This window comes from Brassica oleracea, chromosome C5 (genome assembly GCF_000695525.1).
Source record: "Brassica oleracea var. oleracea cultivar TO1000 chromosome C5, BOL, whole genome shotgun sequence".
Taxonomy (NCBI): Eukaryota; Viridiplantae; Streptophyta; class Magnoliopsida; order Brassicales; family Brassicaceae; genus Brassica; species Brassica oleracea.
Window position 1 is genome coordinate 35119546 of NC_027752.1, and position 19469 is coordinate 35139014.

At 36.1% G+C, this 19469-nt stretch overlaps 6 protein-coding genes across 9 annotated transcripts; 3 read left to right on the plus strand and 3 right to left on the minus strand.

The window, feature by feature from the left end:
- The first annotated feature begins 985 nt into the window (after nt 1-985).
- On the plus strand, nt 986-1620 carry LOC106293590 (LYR motif-containing protein At3g19508). Of its 2 annotated transcripts, XR_001260548.1 has the most exons (3): nt 986-1203; nt 1293-1430; nt 1531-1620. XR_001260548.1 is itself a non-coding variant. In XM_013729270.1 (2 exons), exons 1-2 carry the CDS (start codon nt 1012-1014, stop codon nt 1344-1346), a joined length of 246 nt encoding a protein of 81 aa, XP_013584724.1. In that variant the 5' UTR covers nt 986-1011; the 3' UTR covers nt 1347-1620. The 2 variants fall into 2 exon arrangements, 1 of the variants encoding a protein (XP_013584724.1); XM_013729270.1 differs by having other exon boundaries at nt 1293-1620.
- Nucleotides 1621-2938: 1318 nt separating this feature from the next.
- Nucleotides 2939-4773, plus strand: LOC106293272 (transcription factor bHLH113). 2 transcript variants are annotated; one of them, XM_013728924.1, is made up of 5 exons: nt 2939-3406; nt 3581-3685; nt 3789-3854; nt 4242-4343; nt 4433-4773. In XM_013728924.1, exons 1-5 carry the CDS (start codon nt 3059-3061, stop codon nt 4607-4609), a joined length of 798 nt encoding a protein of 265 aa, XP_013584378.1. In that variant the 5' UTR covers nt 2939-3058; the 3' UTR covers nt 4610-4773. The 2 variants fall into 2 exon arrangements, with proteins under 2 accessions (XP_013584378.1, XP_013584379.1); XM_013728925.1 differs by having other exon boundaries at nt 3584-3685.
- Nucleotides 4774-5259: 486 nt separating this feature from the next.
- LOC106295208 (Na(+)/H(+) antiporter NhaD) lies at nt 5260-8362 on the plus strand. Its single transcript, XM_013731047.1, has 9 exons — nt 5260-5617; nt 5723-6028; nt 6107-6283; nt 6368-6474; nt 6670-6790; nt 7043-7104; nt 7213-7515; nt 7593-7887; nt 7977-8362. Exons 1-9 carry the CDS (start codon nt 5360-5362, stop codon nt 8094-8096), a joined length of 1749 nt encoding a protein of 582 aa, XP_013586501.1. The 5' UTR covers nt 5260-5359; the 3' UTR covers nt 8097-8362.
- A 158-nt stretch (nt 8363-8520) lies between these two features.
- LOC106295209 (reticulon-like protein B11) lies at nt 8521-10359 on the minus strand. Of its 2 annotated transcripts, none has more exons than XM_013731049.1 (6): nt 10150-10359; nt 9643-9823; nt 9412-9553; nt 9217-9286; nt 8983-9136; nt 8521-8874 (listed from the first exon to the last, which is right to left on the minus strand). In XM_013731049.1, exons 1-5 carry the CDS (start codon nt 10223-10225, stop codon nt 8988-8990), a joined length of 618 nt encoding a protein of 205 aa, XP_013586503.1. In that variant the 5' UTR covers nt 10226-10359; the 3' UTR covers nt 8521-8874; nt 8983-8987. The 2 variants fall into 2 exon arrangements, with proteins under 2 accessions (XP_013586503.1, XP_013586502.1); XM_013731048.1 differs by having other exon boundaries at nt 8979-9136.
- Nucleotides 10360-10747: 388 nt separating this feature from the next.
- Nucleotides 10748-12906, minus strand: LOC106296144 (cinnamyl alcohol dehydrogenase 4). The gene is made up of 5 exons (XM_013732215.1): nt 12713-12906; nt 12439-12552; nt 11777-12004; nt 11227-11666; nt 10748-11150 (listed from the first exon to the last, which is right to left on the minus strand). The coding sequence occupies exons 1-5, from the start codon at nt 12802-12804 to the stop codon at nt 10924-10926; spliced, it is 1101 nt and encodes a 366-aa protein (XP_013587669.1). The 5' UTR covers nt 12805-12906; the 3' UTR covers nt 10748-10923.
- Nucleotides 12907-15032: 2126 nt separating this feature from the next.
- Nucleotides 15033-17440, minus strand: LOC106343695 (RNA pseudouridine synthase 4, mitochondrial). The gene is made up of 9 exons (XM_013782982.1): nt 17050-17440; nt 16914-16979; nt 16670-16816; nt 16545-16592; nt 16392-16472; nt 16165-16278; nt 15943-16044; nt 15665-15776; nt 15033-15583 (listed from the first exon to the last, which is right to left on the minus strand). Exons 1-9 carry the CDS (start codon nt 17401-17403, stop codon nt 15174-15176), a joined length of 1434 nt encoding a protein of 477 aa, XP_013638436.1. The 5' UTR covers nt 17404-17440; the 3' UTR covers nt 15033-15173.
- Nucleotides 17441-19469: the final 2029 nt, after the last annotated feature.

The following is a 19469-nucleotide window of genomic DNA, read 5'->3' on the forward strand; positions in this document are numbered from 1 at the left end:
TTAGTCAATCCGGATTTAAGGCCGGATCAAAATAAGAGAAAAGGGAACCGATTTTAAGGCTTGCTAGCTAAAAGGGGTTTATGATTTTCTCTAATATCTTTTATAATTTCAAATAGTTCGTAGAAACAAGATTCATATAAATCTTAGATTATTAATAAGTTTTTAGAGATTTTTAGATCTTTAGAGATTCAAATAATTTTAGAATCAAAATTCATATAGATCTTAGATTCAAGATTAATATTTGTGATAATTTTAGATCTATAGATTTTTATAAGTTTTAGGATTCATATAGATCCAAGATTCAGATATATGATGTTCTTAGATCTTTAGGTTTTGATTAACCTTTTAGAAAACACCAAATTGATCTGAATGGACCACCGTGAGAGAAAGCTAATCCCCGGATGAGCTGGTTGAGAGAGAAATGGAGGAGCTGGTCGGAAAACCGTGAGAGGGATAGATTTGGCCGGCGGAGCAAGGCTGAGGGCCGGAAGAGATGGCCGGAAAAGAGATGATCGCCGGCGGATGGGATTGCTCAGGTGGAGAGAGTCTCGTGCTGATAACGTTTTAAGATTTGAGAGAAGATTTGTGAGAATGTGTTGTATATTTCTTATTGCTTACACCACTATATATAGTGGTTCATACAAGGTGGAGTCAAAGGGAGAATTGATTACAAAGATACTCTACATAATGACATGGCAAACTTATAAAGACATAAAGTTGAACGGGTCTTCCATGTGGCTGAATATAAATATCCGATGAAGTATAGTCGTGAACTTGTATGGTCTAGGTCATGGACCATCCAATTCATGATCCATAACAGTTTACATTTTTGACTGTTTTTTTTCTGTTGTTTGCGTAATGGATCGAGAAACCGGTTTACTATTTGCGGACATGAATTAATAAGTTTAAACCGGTATGAAATGTCTTTAATCAAGATGGGCCCATAATGGGATTATACAAAGCCCCATAAAAGCCTAGGCTTGTCTGACGTGCTGCAGAAGGTAGTGGGAAATGAAGAAGGTGCTCAGAGTATACGGCGGCGTTTTGAGGCTAGTTCGGCTTTTGCCGGCGGACACGAGGCCATACTACGCCAAGTACGCGAGGGAGAACTTCGTTAACTACCGTGACGTCGACGTAAGCGAAACACCCCTTGATGAACTCTTCCAACGGGCTTATAATCACTCAATATGGGTACTCAAAAAGGTACATAGATTCTTTTTTTTTTTTGTTCTTTGTGAACCGTAGATTCTAGATACTCTTTCGCTTGCTTATGAGTTCTTAATCGTTTGCAGTATTCAATCGACGAATCTGCTGCCAAGAAGCTAAAAGAGATTTGTTTTGAATAATCACGCACACCACCTGTTCGACGTTATTCCCATGAGAGATTTCGAACAAGTTTTTTTCTAAGGCTTCAGTGATTTGTTAAACGGGTACCATCAATTATACTACTTTTGATCTTAGTGTAATCAAGAACAGAGGTTGCTCATATGTCGTTTTCTTTCCTTTTGTTTCTCTTGACTTTTGCTGCAGGCATTTGTTGACTGCTCAATCAGTCATGTCTTGTTTGAGTAGTTTCTTGTTTGTTTGCTTCATCCTCAATAAGTCGCTATGATTTTTACATTCTTATAGTCAAAAACATCCCATTACTTGACAAGAAATAATATCATCCATCTTTAGTAATGAAAGAAACTCATCATAGCGAAGTGGCAGTGATGTAATAACGAACAAGAGAGTAGGGATTGTTTGGGTACGAGTGATTTATCATGTAGCTAAGGACAATACACAGTGACGGTAGAGTATTATTAGTCCACTCCTAAGTCTTTAGGTCCTTGTCGGAACTCGACAATGGTTACATGAAACGAACCTAACCAAACCAAACTGTGTCTGAAGATTGTTTTTGCTTCTCAAGAGTCAGAACAGGCTAAAAAACAAGTTGGGCTGGTTAATAATTAGAGTTTTCTCCTCACGCGTGTCTGCAGTATTTGCACGTGTCAAACCTGGTACATGTCAGTATGTTAAAATTTCTTCCTTTCTTTTGTTTATTTGATATAGTATCTGTTGTATTATGTGAAGCCATAGTGTCATTATGTTAATGATAAACATGGTAAAGGCAATTTTTTTTTTAAAACTACTAGTATATGGTTTTGTAGTAATGTAATGTAATACTCCTCGTTTTACAGCTATGCACATAGATTAAGAAAATCATTAATTTCTTATATTTTCTAAACAAAAACATCATTAATTATTTACCTAACCACAATTCAACCAATAGAAAAATAGAAAATATATTATCATTGGTCAGACAATATTAATTATTAATAAATATTACATAGAAAATCGAAAACGACATATAATTTGGAACAAAAAATTTTTTTTAAAACGATTTATATAAAAAAACGGAGGGAGTATAGTACTATGGGTTTATTGAACAATGGATATGAATGCGTGTGTGTGACATTAATTACTTGTTTAACTTCCAGAAAGAGAGAAAAGAAGCAGCGGTTACTAAAAAACGAACATCAGCTTCGAGTGAATCAAATCTACAGTTTCCTCGGGCCAGGTGGCTTTGACCAACACTATCTTCAAATTTATATATTTCCCTTTCTACCCCTCTCTTAACAAGTATCAATCATGTAATCAACACTAGTCCCCTTACTTAACCAGTACGGTAAAGAGTCGATTTGATTAGGATCTGAGGTTGTAATCCAATCAGTATTTTTTTTCTTGCATATTCACTAACAAAAGTATCATTTTCTTTCTATCATTCAAAAACGCAATATATATTACACCCAATAGATAGATTGTAATTTATGTAATTTCAGGAAAATTTGCTCTTTTAAAATTTTATGTATAAGCAAAATTAATAATAATTGGGTTTATGTGCAAATATATACATCAACCATCAAGCAAGTAAAACCAGTTATAAAAAGCCCAAAAAGGTATAGAGAAACCATTTACCAACGATTATCTTCTAGTTCATGGTTATCACCTTCTCTCATTCTCCAACTCAGCTTCTTCCACGAAAGTACTTGTAAATAAATACTTAAGAAAAATCACAATGGGAGATACAGCAGACGACCAAGCTATGGTGGAAGCTCCCGGAGTCCCGAGCTTCTCGGAGCTTCTTATGTTGTCTGACGGGTTTCTTAGCTCCTCTGAAGACCACCGCCGCGAAATTAACGGCGGCGATGGTGGAGAAGACAGCTTCGGTTTTGTATTCTCCGGTACAAATGGGTCAAAAATGCTCTGTTTCAGCGGAGACTGCCAAAACGGCGACGAATCGCTCTTCCAAGAACCTTCTTTTCCTTCCGGAGTATCCGTTTCTGATCCTTCTTCATGCACTATTAACACTTGCAAGAACTCGAATGACACATGTGCTGACGAGAGATCAATTAAATCTTCAAACGTAAGGCTCTGATTTTTTTATTCCTTTGCGCATTTTGATTAGAAAATAAGAAATAAAAATTGGTCTTGTGCATATCTGCATGCAAAAAAAAGCACAATGTTTTATTTTTTCGATATTTTGTGCCTTATCAAACGTTTAAAGATGATTCTTGTGTGCCTTTTCTCTGTTGTGAAGAAGAAGAGAACCGGGTCGGGTAATGGGCAAAACATGGATCATAACCAAAAACCAAGCAAGAAATGCAAGAAAAATCAGGATAAATCAACAGTTGGAATTGCAAAGGTGTGTCATTAGAACTTACATTTTTATGTTTTATAATGTTATAAAAGTTACTCTTATCTTATCATTTGTTACTGTTAATATCCAATTAATACTTTAAAAATAGGTAAGGAAAGAAAGGTTAGGGGAAAGAATTGCAGCGTTGCAGCAATTGGTTTCTCCATACGGAAAGGTAATTTTTATTTCTACTCATGCTTCAATTTCTATCACCAAACAAGTGAAAAACATTTTATAATTTTTTATAAATTTTCTTTTAATAGTATTTTGATGTAGAATATTATAAAATTTATCAGTTTTTATTTAGTTTTCCAAAAGTTAAGAAGTCGCGATTTGGGGTATAGTGTAAAACTGGCATCCAATGTGAAAATCAAAAAGACATCAAAGACTATGAAACTTGGTCATAGACTAAAGTAGATTTGTTTTTTCTTTACTCTTTATTTTGATTAATGATATGTGTACTTTTTTAGAGGAGTGAACCACTCTACCCAAATAGGAACTTGACTTTTCTGATTACTGATGAGAACCAAATGGGAAATAACCATTTTTGTCACTTTGACAGACAGATGCAGCTTCTGTGCTGCATGAAGCGATGGGTTACATCAAATTCTTACAAGACCAGATCCAAGTCCTTTGCTCTCCTTACCTAATCAACTATTCTCTTGTAATAAGTCTCTATGATTTTCTATTTTATTTAAATTATATATTTGATTAATAACTTAATGATTTTCCGTCTGACTTGCCGGTGTTCAGGACGGTGGAGCTGTTACCGGAGATGTAACGCCGGGGAAGAAAGTGAGAGACTTGAGAAGCAGAGGATTATGCCTAGCACCCGTCTCGTCCACTGTACACGTTGAAAACTCCAATGGTGCGGATCTATGGTCACCTGCTACTGCTAGTATGGGTCACACTATGTCACCCTCTCAATGAATCAAGGGATATTGGATTTACTTTCCTAGGATGATATTATCATATAGTCTTTCTTTTTGATTTTTGTTCAAGAACTACTATTTACAAAATTTCACCCATTTCTTTTTGTATTTTGAGGATCATCTGGGTGATATAAGAAAGAATCTGGTTAAATTTTTTTAATGATTATAACACTAAATATTAAAATTCCAAGTGTTTTCTCAATGTTTCTCCAATCGCGCCTAGGAGTGCAACTGAGATGCTAAGATTTGCTCACGTTGTCACACATAACGCTGCTACCAAACTAGAACACTACTTCTGCGACGTGCTAAACGTTTTATTTTATTCCCTTTTTTTTTTCTGAAGACATCGAAATGCTGAGCCAAAAGTCCATAATCCATCTAAACCAAAACTACATAATGTAAAGTTTCTAGGATATTTTTCAAGATGAACTAGTAACACTTGGCTTTATTCCTACTTTCACAAAGCAATAGCAAAGAAAAAGAAAAAGTTTTGTAAACAATCTTAATCCTGATGTTTGTCTAAAGATAAATCATGCTACCTGAGGTTTAAAATATTCAGAATGGGATTATACTTTAATTTACTTTTTAATAAGGGTTAAATTGTAAAAAGACAAGATTTTGAGGATAAATTAAAAATCAAAACTCACTTCAGTCGCCAGCGACAGATAATAATCTCACTCCTTCGCCGTACGACCGTAGATTCTTCTTCGCCTCTTTCCCCCTCTCTCTCTCTCTCCGGTGTTCGCCGATGGCGGTGTTACCAATCGGCTCTCACTTCGCCCCGCCGCACAAACTGACAAAGCGACACGCCGTCGCGACTTCATCCCCTATCTCTCTCTCAACCCGATTGCCTCAAAACGTCTCCGTTTCCAAACTCTCCGGAATCACAGGCTCGAGGCTGTCCAGACACAGCGTTCTCGTGAGGGCCGAGGATAAGATCAGAGTCTCATCTCCTTCTTCTTCTCTCGAGGAACCATCTCAACCACTCGATGAGTCAGAGCTTGAGGTTTGAGTTTTCCTCAATATCATCAAAAAATTGACAAGTACCCATTTCCTCTCATCGATCAAACTAATCGAAAGTTCATTTCTTTACGTATGATTCCACAATCAGGATTTGCTGGACGCATCAGGATCATGTGACCCTATTTGCTCAGTTGATGAGCCTAGCTCGAGCTACTTCGAAGCGAATTATCAGCCAAAGACGGATATAGTCAAAGCTATTGCTATTCTCGCAGCTGCTCTCACAGGAACAGCTGCCATTAATCATTCATGGGTCGCTGCTAACCAGGATCTTGCTATGGCGTTGTTGTTTGGAATAGGATACGCTGGAATCATCTTTGAAGAGTCTTTAGCTTTTAATAAAAGTGGAGTGGGGCTTCTGATGGCTGTCAGTCTGTGGGTTGTGAGGGGCATAGGGGTAAGTAAGAAACTACATATGAGTTTTTTTTATGATTAATTTGTTGGATATATTAATTTATATTCCTCCTTGTGACAGGCTCCTTCTACTGAAATAGCTGTTGCAGAGCTTCAACATGCAACAGCTGAAGTAAGTGAGATTGTGTTTTTCATACTGGGGGCAATGACCATTGTGGAGATTGTTGATGCTCACCAAGGGTTTAAGCTGGTTACTGACAATATAACCACTCGGAAGCCAAAGACGCTTTTATGGGTGGTAGGGTGATTTTTATCTCTCTAGCTTTGAAAGTTATCTCCTTCTTCAAAGGGTTTACTCTTTAGTTGACTTGTGGCGTCGCAGGTCGGCTTTGTGACTTTTTTCCTCAGTTCGATTCTAGACAACCTGACCTCTACCATTGTCATGGTTTCTTTGCTCAGGAAACTGGTTCCTCAATCAGAATACCGCAAGTATGAACAACTTTTTTCTTTATGCTCCTCATTAGTTAAGTTGTTCACAGTGGGGGAACGTATTAGCTCTGTATATATAGACCTCTTAAGATTCTGAAGGAAACATGTTTTACCCGTTGCTGGGATAATCTGTTTTGTGTTTCAGTATTATTGTCACATTGACGTTAGTTTTAATGTTTAATAACCAATGGGCAGACTTCTAGGAGCTGTTGTGGTGATAGCAGCAAATGCAGGAGGAGCATGGACTCCAATTGGTGATGTTACTACAACTATGCTATGGATTCATGGTCAGATATCCACCTTGCCGACTATACAGGTTCTCCTTCTCTTCTGAGATAAGTCACATAATGTTATCAGAGTACCTTTCTTCCTCAAGCATAACTGGTATCATTAATATATGTTACAGGGTTAGAGTCTACTTAAGAAAAACGAATGTTTGGAAGTGGGACTAGATAGTCTAGGTTACAGGCTTGTATAAGTAGTTAAAGTATTCACCTGCTTGGTCATTTCAACTGTCAACTATTCTATTCTGACATTCTTGATGGAGGTTTACGTGCTTTCCTTTTAGGGCCTTTTCATACCTTCAGCCATTTCTCTTGCTGTTCCGCTAGCACTCATGTCCTTGAGCAGGTTATAAACTCTTCCTTGCATTCTCGAACAGAAATAATAATGTTTGACTTCAATTGTAGCGTGACTGCAGAGGCTGATTGTTGTAAGTTTGTTTATTTTCTTCCTCAGTGAGGTAAACGAAAAGGGGCAGGATTCTTCAGATGTATTAGCTTCTGAAAAGATGGCTCCAAGAGGGAAGCTAGTGTTTGGAGTTGGCCTCGGAGCATTGGTTTTTGTTCCAGTCTTCAAAGCTCTAACTGGATTGCCTCCTTACATGGGCATCTTGCTAGGTCTTGGAGTTCTCTGGGTCTTGACAGATGCCATCCATTACGGTGAATCAGAAAGACAAAAGCTCAAAGTACCTCAAGCCTTGTCTCGAATCGACACACAAGGCGCTTTGTTTTTCCTTGGCATCCTTTTATCCGTTAGCAGGTATAACTTAAATTAAACTAATCTTATGAATTAGAAAACCTTTTGTGATGTTGTTCTTTGCTCTATTTTTCTTTCAGCCTTGAAGCAGCTGGGATCCTCAGGGAGATTGCAAACTACCTTGATGCTAATATACCAAACGTTGAGCTAATAGCTAGTGCAATAGGTGTTGTGTCTGCAATCATAGACAATGTTCCGTTGGTTGCAGCGACCATGGGGATGTACGACCTCACATCCTTCCCTCAAGACTCCGAGTTTTGGCAGCTGGTTGCGTTCTGCGCCGGTACTGGTGGTTCGATGCTTATCATTGGTTCTGCTGCTGGTGTGGCCTTCATGGGGATGGAGAAAATTGATTTCTTTTGGTACTTCCGGAAGGTAAAAGATACATTTATTTTTTGCTTGTGTAAGACTTGATACTCTTTAGAGGCTCTGAGCAAGAAACTCTGTTGATTTTCTCCATGCAGGTGAGTGGTTTTGCTTTTGCTGGTTATGCTGCTGGTATCGCGGCTTACTTGGCAATTCAAAGTGTTCATTTTTCGATCCCAACAACGGTGGCTCAGATCCCATTTCTCACTGGTTCGTAAGCTTGCATTGTGGCTCTTCTCTGTGAAAAGAAAAGAACAGTACAGAAGTGAAGTCTCTTGCTGGCTGCAATAATAAAGAAACACATCACTTCGTCGACAACCTTATTTGTTTCATATATACTCGGTTCTATCATTGCTTGACTAGTACAGAATGAATCCATCCAGTAAAATATATGATTCTCTGAGGTTTTTATGTATCTTTGGAAAGTGTAAGACTATAGTTCGAGGGAAACAAACTCTTCAATTGCAGAAATGTCTCCCATCTTTTTCAAAGTTTATTTGCTAGGTTGTTTCATTTACACTTCAATCACGTAGAAGTCCTGTGTCGAGATCTTGAAGAAGCATACGTCACTTTCACAGCATATGTGATACTTCTTAATCAGTCAACGACAATCTTCAAGAAAAAGCAATTGTTATTGGACAATAACCACTCAAACTGTATTAGTTTTTTATCTTTCTTGATTCTACTGCAACAACAATCCCACAAAGCATTCGTGTGTAGACTAAAAGACGAATAGTCAGCCAAACGGAAAACCCCCAGAAACTCATGAACATAGAACAGAGGCTAAGAAGAACTTAATTTAAAAAAAAAAAAAACCTAAGGAAAGCCAAATCAGAAAGAAATGAACAAAAAAACTGTACTGCGATTCACTTTGATCCGCTGCTTGATCATCCTCTTAGAGCAAGCAATCCAGTAATGGGGCTCTTTCTTGTGTGTTTAAAAAGCTGCTGTAATTAGTCTTGTGAACAAATCCGCAATTGTTTCCACCTGCAGCTACTGAACATACAATGAAGCCGGTTCAGTAAAACAGCAGTCAAAAAACTAAACCATCTTGGACAAGTCATGACCAGAAACGTTGTCAGATGATAAGGCTTACTTACTTACACTAACTACTGGTACTTCTTTTCTTTGCTTACGGGCATCATCGGAATCTTCATTGAGATACTGCGAATGACTTTAGAAGTCGAGTTCAGTTTATCGTCGATGTGGTCTTGGTACTTCTCGTACACAAGAGGAACAGAAAGACTGAGAAGAATCCCTGTTATAGATAAACCAGTAACTCATATAGACTGAGAGATTATACATATTCAAGACAAGAAAAAAAGATAAGATGCTCACCAACGTAGACAAGAGTGAGGGAGTTGATAAACGTCCCCACATAGGATATAGCCCACAAGACCAGTGACACCTATTCAACAGCAAAAGCCAACACGAGAATGATTTAGACTATATACAAGCAAAAAAAAAAAAAAAAAAGATTTGAAAGAAATAGTTCAGCCAAGTTATGAAAACTGAAAAGACTAAAGTATTAACCTGAAGGAGACGGATGGGATTTCTAGCAATGGTGATATCACTTGCAATTGACAACACACGATTGATCCAAACACGAATATCATCAGCAGCCTTAACTGCAAGCTCCTCAGGGATCTCCATATTGGGAACTGGTGGTAGAGGTCTGAAACAAAATCAATACATGAGTCAGTTTCTCATAGCATCGTTCCAATTAATTTTTCAAATAGTGAAACAGAAAGTCCATATTGTTACCGGTTGAGTAGGGAAGCAGACTTGGCCCATAGGAAGAGGATGGCAACAAGAAGAAGCACAACGTTGGAGACGAAAGACAAGAGATTGTAACCAGCTCTCTCAAACAGAAACCAGAACACAGTAGAGGAGACTAGGACAATGACTGCACCAGTCCGGTTTCTCCACAGCAGCAAATCGGCAACTGCACACCAAAAAGGGAAAACTCAAAACTTCAAATTCAAGCTCTGCTCTAAGGACACAAGACACTATCTACATGTCGAACGATTACTAATATCTCTAAATAACTAAAATTGTTTTTAAAAAAAAAACGTAGTCATAACTAATGATCCCCAAATGCCCAAAACAACCAAACTAAACCCCTAATAACCGATCAATCCAGAAAAATCAAGCAACTCCGCAATAAACACGAACGTAGAAACGGATAATCTCAATGATTCTTCATTGAATCGAGAGCCAAACTCGAAAAATCCCGATTTCGAGAGACGATGCGAAGGGAGAGAGACTTGCCTGAACCACCGCCGAGAGAATTGTGAACAGAAACGCGTGTTGAAGAAGAAGAAGAAGAAGAAGCGGAATCTCCCATGGCGATTTATCAGTTAGGGTTCTTCTGCATAGAGTTTTCAAGGTAAAAAGGATCGAAGCTTTTGGATGAATCGTGTCTCTCTCTCTCTCTCTCTCTTTCTAAACCAGAGAGAGATCAAAGCTTCTTCCTTTACGCTTCCGCCACAAAGTTTTTAATTAAAAGTATTTTATATTGTGTATTGTATTTCGTAAAGGTTTTATTTAGTTTTCTCTTTTTATTATTATACCTTTTTAAATTAAAAAAAAGCCTAAGGATTTTTTTGAATTAGAACTTGACCTATCACCTATGTGCCTATGTAGTTCCTAGAATCAATTTGTTCAAGATCCTAGTTCAAATTCTGAGTTTTGAGTTTTATTTTTAATTCATGGATGATTTAATAACTGTGAGTCATGAACTTTGTAGACTCCACTGTAACAAAACAATTATAATAATTCAGGGTACAAGAAAATGATTAGCCACAATGGTTCCTAATCGAACTAAAAAAAAAAAAAAAAAAAAAAAGGAACTTCAAATACATAAATATGCTCATATTAATATTTATTCTTTCTCTTAAAGTGAAAAAGACAGTGGCATAAATTCACATTTGAAGCAAAAGTAAACATTAAATGATACACCAAAGCATTCGTTCAGAACAATTGAAAAACAAGACACCACAACACATATTAGGACCCATATCACATTTGTATATAGTTACTCTTTCATTTTGTAGTTGTTGTTGCAGCCTCCTCGACGAGATTGCTTCCGGCAACATCAACCACAAATCTGTAACGAACATCGTTCTTGTGAAGCCTCTCAAACGCAGTGTTAAGCTCATCAATCTTCACCACTTCAATTGTCGACGTAAGCCCTTTCTCTTTGCAGAAAGCCAATACTTCCTCTGTCTCCTTAATGCTCCCAATAAAGCTTCCTGATATCACTTTCCTCCCTATCATCAAAAACAAAAGAATCAAGACTTTGCTAGACAGACATCATTAATTTAAAACAAAACAAGAAATGCCAACCAAGAATGACGAGAGGGGTGATGAACTGAAGAGGAGTGTTAATAACACCCATGAGGATCAGTTTCCCATCGAGTTTAAGACTAGCCAAGTAAGGCTCCAGAGGGTGAAACACCGGTACGGTATCGATGATATAGTCAAGAGAGTCTGCGATTCTTTGCATCTCTGCTTGATCAGAGCTCACTACATAGTCGTCAGCTCCTAGATGATCCATTGCTTCTTCTCTTTTCCTCTCTGATGAGCTTATCACAGTCACGTGATGTCCCATTGCTTTAGCTATCTTCACACCCATGTGTCCAACTCCTCCTAACCCTAGAATCCCTCCTCTGAGCCCGCTTGACATTAGACCGAAGTGGCTCAACGGGCTGTAAACAGTTACTCCCGCGCAGAGCAGCGGGGCAGCTTGTTCCACCGGCATGCCTTCCGGGATCTTCACGACAAATCTTTATGAAACAAAATTGGGGAAAAAATGAGATTACGTGTAGAGGAAGAAACAATGCTCTGTGTTTTCTTGTGAAACAAGAAAGGTTTATTTGTTTGTGTGTGTGCTTACTTCTGATTGACGATCATAGTGTCAGCGAAGCCACCTTGAGTTGGTTTGCCGTCGGTGTAGACGTCATTATAACTCCAGATTCTCTTGTTACAGTACTGTTCGAGATCTGAGCTGCAGGGTTTGCATCTACCGCAGCATCCGACGATAACGCCGACTCCGACCACATCTCCTACGGTGAACTTGCTCACATCTGTTCCCACTTCAACCACTTCACCTACCACCTCGTGTCTGTAAATCAAAATTCATATTTAGTTTATTGCTTTTAGCTATTAATGTACAAATTCCACATTGACTATGTTAATTGAAAAATATTAAACAGTTAAGTGTGAGACAGCTTGTACTGTTAGGACTTTGGAGTTATCTCTAGCACGCATAGAAAATAACAAAGCTAGTCACAAGTGTATTATTTCAGTTACACGCAAACAAATTTTCACATAACTCCATAGAAAAAGGACTTGGTTCCTTTCAAGATCTAAAACATATTGGTTATGATTGGGATCTAAACTTAAGGCAATAGATAACTATGGGATCCATTTTAACAGATGAAAAGAAAACTACAATTCATGGAAAAGATATTAACAGCATAAGCAAAAAGAAATGAGCATAGAATAGAAAAAGAGCAGAAAAATAAAAGAGAAAAAGAGGGTGAAAGAAGAAATTACCCAGGAACCATAGGATAATTGGACATTCCAAGGTCATTTTTAATCTGGTGAATATCAGTATGGCAGATTCCACAGCATATAACCTTTATATACACATCATCTGGCCCTGTGCTCCTATTAACAAATCCAAGATTGTTTTCATCGAATAAACAAAATAAAAAAGTTCAATAACTCTTGAAGAGATAAGAACTATATTACTTCTCTAAAAAAATCTCATAAAAGAAGAAGAGAACCCTTTATATAAAGAGAAAACAAGGAGTAGATAAAATAAAACCTCAAAGTGTAGGAGTAAGGAGAGAGAACACCAGAAGGATCTCTTGCAGCCCACCCTAAAGCCTTCTTTTCTCCACCTTCTCCACTTCCCATTTTTCTATTTCTTTCTTGGTTTCTCTGACTTTTTTGTGTGGTTGTTCTTTCTTGCAGAGAAAACTGTTTTGAGAGATGACTCTACGGACTTATAAAGGCACCTACTGGAATATGTATATATAGTGCAAAGTAAATGGGGGAGATAAAAAATTTGTTCAATAATACCAAAAAAGAACAGTAAAAATTTGATTTTTGGTGGGCATGCCTTTTTAATCAGTAATCTCGACCAACCAAACCTCTGATCTTTTTCTTTTCGAACCGGTGGTACAACCAAACTTCTTATATACAATACAAATTTACAACTCAAGAGTAATGAGTATGAATGGAGATAATCGAATCAAATGGAAGAAGTCTGGTTTTAGTTTTGATAAGTTTTTTTTATAAAACCAAACGAAAATAAAAGGAGTAAATTAATCTAACAAACCAAGAAAGAAATCAAAATACACTCTTTTTAATGTACTGATCTTCCATTACTAATAACATCAATATGTGGTGTAAGTTGGCCAAATTACACTTTGAACATAGATGTAAATAAAATCTGGACCACAATAGTTAGGTCTGGGTATAAAATCCGGAACCTGAAATCCGAATCGAACCCGAACCGAAAAACCCGACCCGTTATCCGACCTGAAATGTAAAAATACCCGAACGGGTCTTGTAGGGTGGTACAAAAAAATATCCGAACCCGAAGTGTTATTAACCGAACCCGAACGAGTAACCCGAAAAATCTGAAATTAATAGCCAATATAAATATTTTAAAATATATATAAGTATTTCAATTATTAAATTCAACATTTGTGGTAATATGATATATACTAATAAATATTAAAATTTTAATAAATATTTTAGGTACACAATTAGTTATAAATAATTATTTTATAATTTGCTTATTGAAATAAAAAGTCTACTCTCTATAAGGCAATACATATTGTTTACAAATGAAGTTTGTTTTCATGCTTGATTTAACATTTTATTGTTATTTTATCAATTTTATGTGTGATAGATTAATTTTTATTTAATTTAGATGTTTTTCTTTATGTTTTGCTTCAAAATTTTTGTTTTTTAATTCGATTATATCCGAACCGAACTGATATAATCCGAATCCGTACGATATATGATTACTTTATGGGTTTTAGAAAGCAATACAATTTTGAACCGAACCCGATCCGTACTAATAAAATTTTAGTATGAGATCTAGAAGCGTAAACCTGAAAATCAAAAAACCTGAAAAACCCGATCCTAACACTCAGACCTAACAATAGTTGTTGAAAGGGAAACACGGATATAAGCATGACAACTAAATTGGGACATGCATATATAAATAAATAAATATATATATATTTATATACAGAAACAAATATAACTCAATGAGAAAGTTACATTAACTAATAAAACTAAATGAGAAAGAGATATGACACCATAAGTTTAGGTGGATATTCCCTTTTCCTTATACAATACACAACTAAATTGGCTTTTGGTGGCGTTGCTGGACACATGTTTGCTAATATCTAATCTTATTCAAAGATAAATCTTGTATTATTCAATTATAACGTATTTACAGAGTTTTAATTGCTGGATTATTTTACAGATTTCCTATAAATAGAAACATTTGTAATAGTTTAAATTTATTATATAACAATTGATCAAAAAATTATTTACTTTTGTGAAATTAAGACATATTTTCAATTTATTACAGGTAATTTTAATTGACAAAATAAAATAAAAGAAATAATGGAGCAAACATTGATTGTATCGTTGGAAAGAGACGTTTGGTCAGGTATGTAGTAGGTACTACAATAGTGTGGTTGGTGGAAGATTCGACGCTACTCTTCTGTTCTTAATCCATCCAACCATACAACGCCACGTCATCGAACAGTTTTTCAGATAGGATAATTCACAATTATTCTTTACTTTTTTCCAATCAAAATTAATATAAAATATTAAAAAACTAACCAGTCTTTGTTTGGTTAGGTATTGAACTACTTGTATTTATTCATAGCGTCACCCCCTTCCGTTTTCCAGAGCTTAAACAGATTATTTTTTGGTGAACAACCACAATTATCTAGATAAAATGATATCACTCTTAGTTTATTTATATCAATTAAACTAATAATACACTAGCATAACTAAAGTATCTATACCACAAGACTATAAAAGTCTGCTGCTTGTTTCGAGTCAAAACAACTTTTTTTCTGTGGAGTCAAACAAATATAGTGACAACTAATAAGTGGGAATACAAAGGGAATCAAGATGTTTGGCAGATCGATATGTGAACACAATGATTCGTCTTTGTATGATACTGATTCAGGTCCAAAAGCGACATAAAGCACGTACTTGGGGGACCTTAAGAACACAAAAGAATATATAGTCTAACAATAGTCACAAGTTTCGACTCTAGATTTCAACAAGTTGAAGCTTAGCTGCATATGAGTAGGCAACGGAGCATCGAATTTAAGGCTATCGAGATCCGAGATATCAGAGTCGGAAGAAACCTCCAATTTCTCCAAGAGCTGACAGATGTTTGGCAGATCGATTTGCTTAGAATGGAGATGAAGGTGTGGCTGTTTTGAAGATACATCTCCACCTTCCATATCGAGGCCAAAAGGAGATGATGTCTTGGTCCGGGTGTTTTCTGGAGACACAAAAGGTTCCCTGGTTTTATGAGCTTGCCAACCGTATTTATAGTCCCCGAGTATCGGTGTTCCTAGCACTTCTGCGCAGTGTACACGGAGCTGATGTTTTCTGCCGGTTAAAGGACGAAGCTCCAGCCATGTGTATCCTATAAAGCAACAGTATGCTATAAAAGGCCAAACCATTTGATTCTAAGTTAAGTGAAACGATAGCAACAGTGTACACTAACCATGTGGTGAAGATTCGACCACTCGGTATTCAGTGATAGCGTGCTGAGTGGAAACTAGTTCTCCATTGTCATTAACTGTGATGCGATCAGATTTTCCATCATCCACAACAAGCTACACAGACATTCCACATATGTTTTAGCAAAGAATTTTACTCCAGTAAAACAACATAAGCAATGGATTGAATGTGCACAGACTAATCATCTCTTGGATCGAACCAAAGTGGACAAAACTTAGACGGGTGAAACATTCTGATAGCTAAAACAGAGTGTAAAATCACCTTTCTGAGTGGCGCTGAGATCTGTCCCCTTTGACGTCTTGGGCACCCGATCACGAGTGCCAGATATTTTCTTTTCAAGGATTTTATGTTCTTCTTGACACCCTAAAGAAATAAAGGAAAGGTCACCGAAAGAGACATTTTTTTACGATTTCTCAGAAATCATATGAGAAGAAAACTTATTTCAAAGTAAGAAAAACTTCTAAGAGAAAGCATATGACTTACATAGGCGGAAGCACCAGATGTTTTCTCGCGGAATATAGAATGAAGAAGTGTTGCAGCTGTTTGTGTTCTTCCCAACACCAAAAGCCCACTACAGTCTCTGTCAAGTCTGTGCACCTAATACATACACCACCATACTTGCATAAGCCAAGAGATTCATAAACTTCTCCCATATAAGCTAGGACTTAACAGAAAGCCTTGGTGCACTACTATATGATTTCGCTACTAACCAGCCGGGGAGATTCTGACTTATCAAAAGTCAAACAAGTGGCAGCGAGTTCATCAATGCTGGTTTTCACCCCAGTCCCTCCCTGTTTAAGAGAAAAAGTCTATCAGCTCCACGAATACGATGCATCAGAAAGCATGGAGAATATATGACTTACTTGAACAGCCATACCATGAGGTTTATTCAAGACAATAATGGCTGGATCCTGGCAAATTAACCCACAGTTACAAATCTATCAATCTATATAACATTTTCTTGCAAAAAAAAAAAAAACAAACAAACCTTGTACAACACTAAACTGCAAACGAATTTGCGCTCTTCTTCACTGCAAAGAAAGCGTTCTTTCTTAGCAGGCTGGGGAGCATCATTGCCAACAGATAGAGGAAGGTAAATTCTATCTCCCACATTCAATGACTCCTTGGCTGCCACCTTCAATCAGTACCATCAGACAGCATCAGCTTCTCAAAAAAAAAAAAAAAAAAAAAAAAAAAAACAGCACCAAGAGATAGACAGAAGAACAATTTACCCTTTTAAGTTGGCTTCTTTGTAGTTCACAACTCATAGGCACTACTACTACTACTTGTCTTCTAACCTGAAAACATTTACAAATATCTTATCCCCTGTAACTTCAATCATCAAAAAAATACAATCTTTACACGGACCTGTCTTAAACGAAAGAGTTTCTGTACGAGGTTTCTAGGTAGGTCAGGACGGCAACGAAGAATCCACCTCAGCGCCGTCGTTGAGCCATCATTTGAGCCTTTGACGACAGAGTCTCCGTCGTCGAAAGAGAGCTCCTTTCCTACCGCGGCGGCGTCGATGGTGGGAGAGAAAGGAGGTAGCGTGAGCCATTTCCCTCTCGGATCATCATCAGCGAGAGCTGTCGTGTAGCTACGACGCTGATTAGCCGCGGATAAGGCTCCGGTGGACTCCCTGAAGGCGGCAAAGATAATAGGCGGTGGGGATAGGAGATGACGACGGAGGGCCGCGGTCGCAACTCTCCAATTGGCCGCCATTTAGGGTTTTTAATCTCAAATTTAATTTAGGGTTTAAGGCACGGAAAGTTTGTTTTAGAGAATCTTTTTTTGTTTGTGTGGTTTCTGTAAACCGGCAGCTTTTCTCTAATTTCCTTAACCAAACAGTTGAACCGGCTTGATGATATTTGAATGGAGGAGCCTAGCAACTAGGCACAGTACTTTTATCCGATATTCGATCCGGATTCGATCCGAAAATTCGGATATCCGGAGTAACTGAATCCGGATCCGGATAATAAAATGTTGGATCCATCAAAGCCGGATTCAGATCCAGATATTTTAATTTTTTAGTCCGGATATCCGGATGCGTAAGTTTTATTAATAACTATTTCAAAAATAGTAATATCTATATATATAAATTAATTTTATTTAATATATTTCATTTTTATAATAGTATATATAAATTTTATGTAAATTTTGTAATATTATACATATAAATAATTAAAAACATTGTATATATTTTTATTTTAAAATTATTGTTAATATTTTATATATATTAATATTATTTTGTATTTATTTTAAGGATCCAAATCCGGATCCGGATATCCGCCAGATATTACAATTTTTAGAAGGATATCCGACATCCGGATATTCGAGAACCCCGGATCCAAATAAGAATAGTAAAATTATGGATCCGCCGGATAAAGATCCGGATCCAGATACCTTAAAATTGTTCGGATACCCGATCCGTCCGTCCGAGGTCTACTAGTAACGACATGATTAATTTACAAATTGATTTCAATTTCTTGTTTGGAGAGGAAGTTGGAATCCAGTCAACAATTATCTTGTAGAGTTCTGTTTCAAACTGGCCCGGTTCAAATTGTTTCTGAATCAACCCGTTTTGGTGAGGTTCCCAATTTTCATCGGTTCTAGTGCAATATGAGCTTTTTTTTCTCTTATGAAAACCAGACCGGTATTATTTTTGATGGGATTTTTCACATTCAAATTTTCACACTAAAAATTATACTGACTAATGTCGTTATTATATTAATAAATAATTTATTAATTTATTAAATTATTGATTATAAACTAATAAAAAAATAGTTAAAATATAAAATTTTATTTGATATAATAAAATTAACCAAAATTAAAATGTATTCTAAAAATAAAAAAATATTTTTTATGCTGTTATCCGAAAAGGGTATCTTTTAATAAATTTTAAAAACAAAAATTACTTTTTATATATATTGTGTTGTTATCCAAAAAAATATTTTAATCAAAAAATTAAAAAAATAAGAAACATAAGATGCATAATTAAATACTAATTAAGTAAAAATTTAAAATATTAATAATGAATGTATTATTTAAAAAAAAATCAAAATATTTATGATACGTTAAAATTTTTCTACATTTTTTGAAGCAGTAACAAATAAATAAATAAATAAATAAATAAATAAATATATATATATATATATATATATATATATATATATATATTTGATGAATAATTGTCGTATATAAATAATTTAGCATTTAATTTAAAAAATTTGAAGACATAAATTATATTTTATTTGATAATATTTGAATAAAGAGAAATTCCTTAGGATATACTCTTTTAATTTTTAGGCTTTTTGCAAAATTGACCTACAACTCAAAGTCAAACACAAAACTAACCTACTTTTTTTTTGGAAATTAGTTTTGCCCTATTCACCCCACAAGTTCATATAATTCACGAAAATGCCATTAATTTTTTTTTTCTTTCGAAAATGACATTTTTACTCTCTCACCCTCACCATCTTCAAGTAATTACAAGATTGTCATTGTCATCAATACCCCAACTACCATGAACAACCAATTTGAAGCTCTTAATGCTCCCAAAATCGAGTTACCCTTCTTCTTTTTCCATTCTTGTGAACTAAACACAAGATATCTCTCACTTTCTCTCCACAATGACCTAAAAAAACCCAAGATTTTGATTCTACATTTTTTATGGTTCATAGAGTCATAGAAGCTAACGATTGTGGGTGGGTCACTTTCGTTTGAGATTATGTGTGCTTGGAGAAGCCTTATGTGTGCTAAGGAAGTTATCTCACCAATTTAAGGTATGA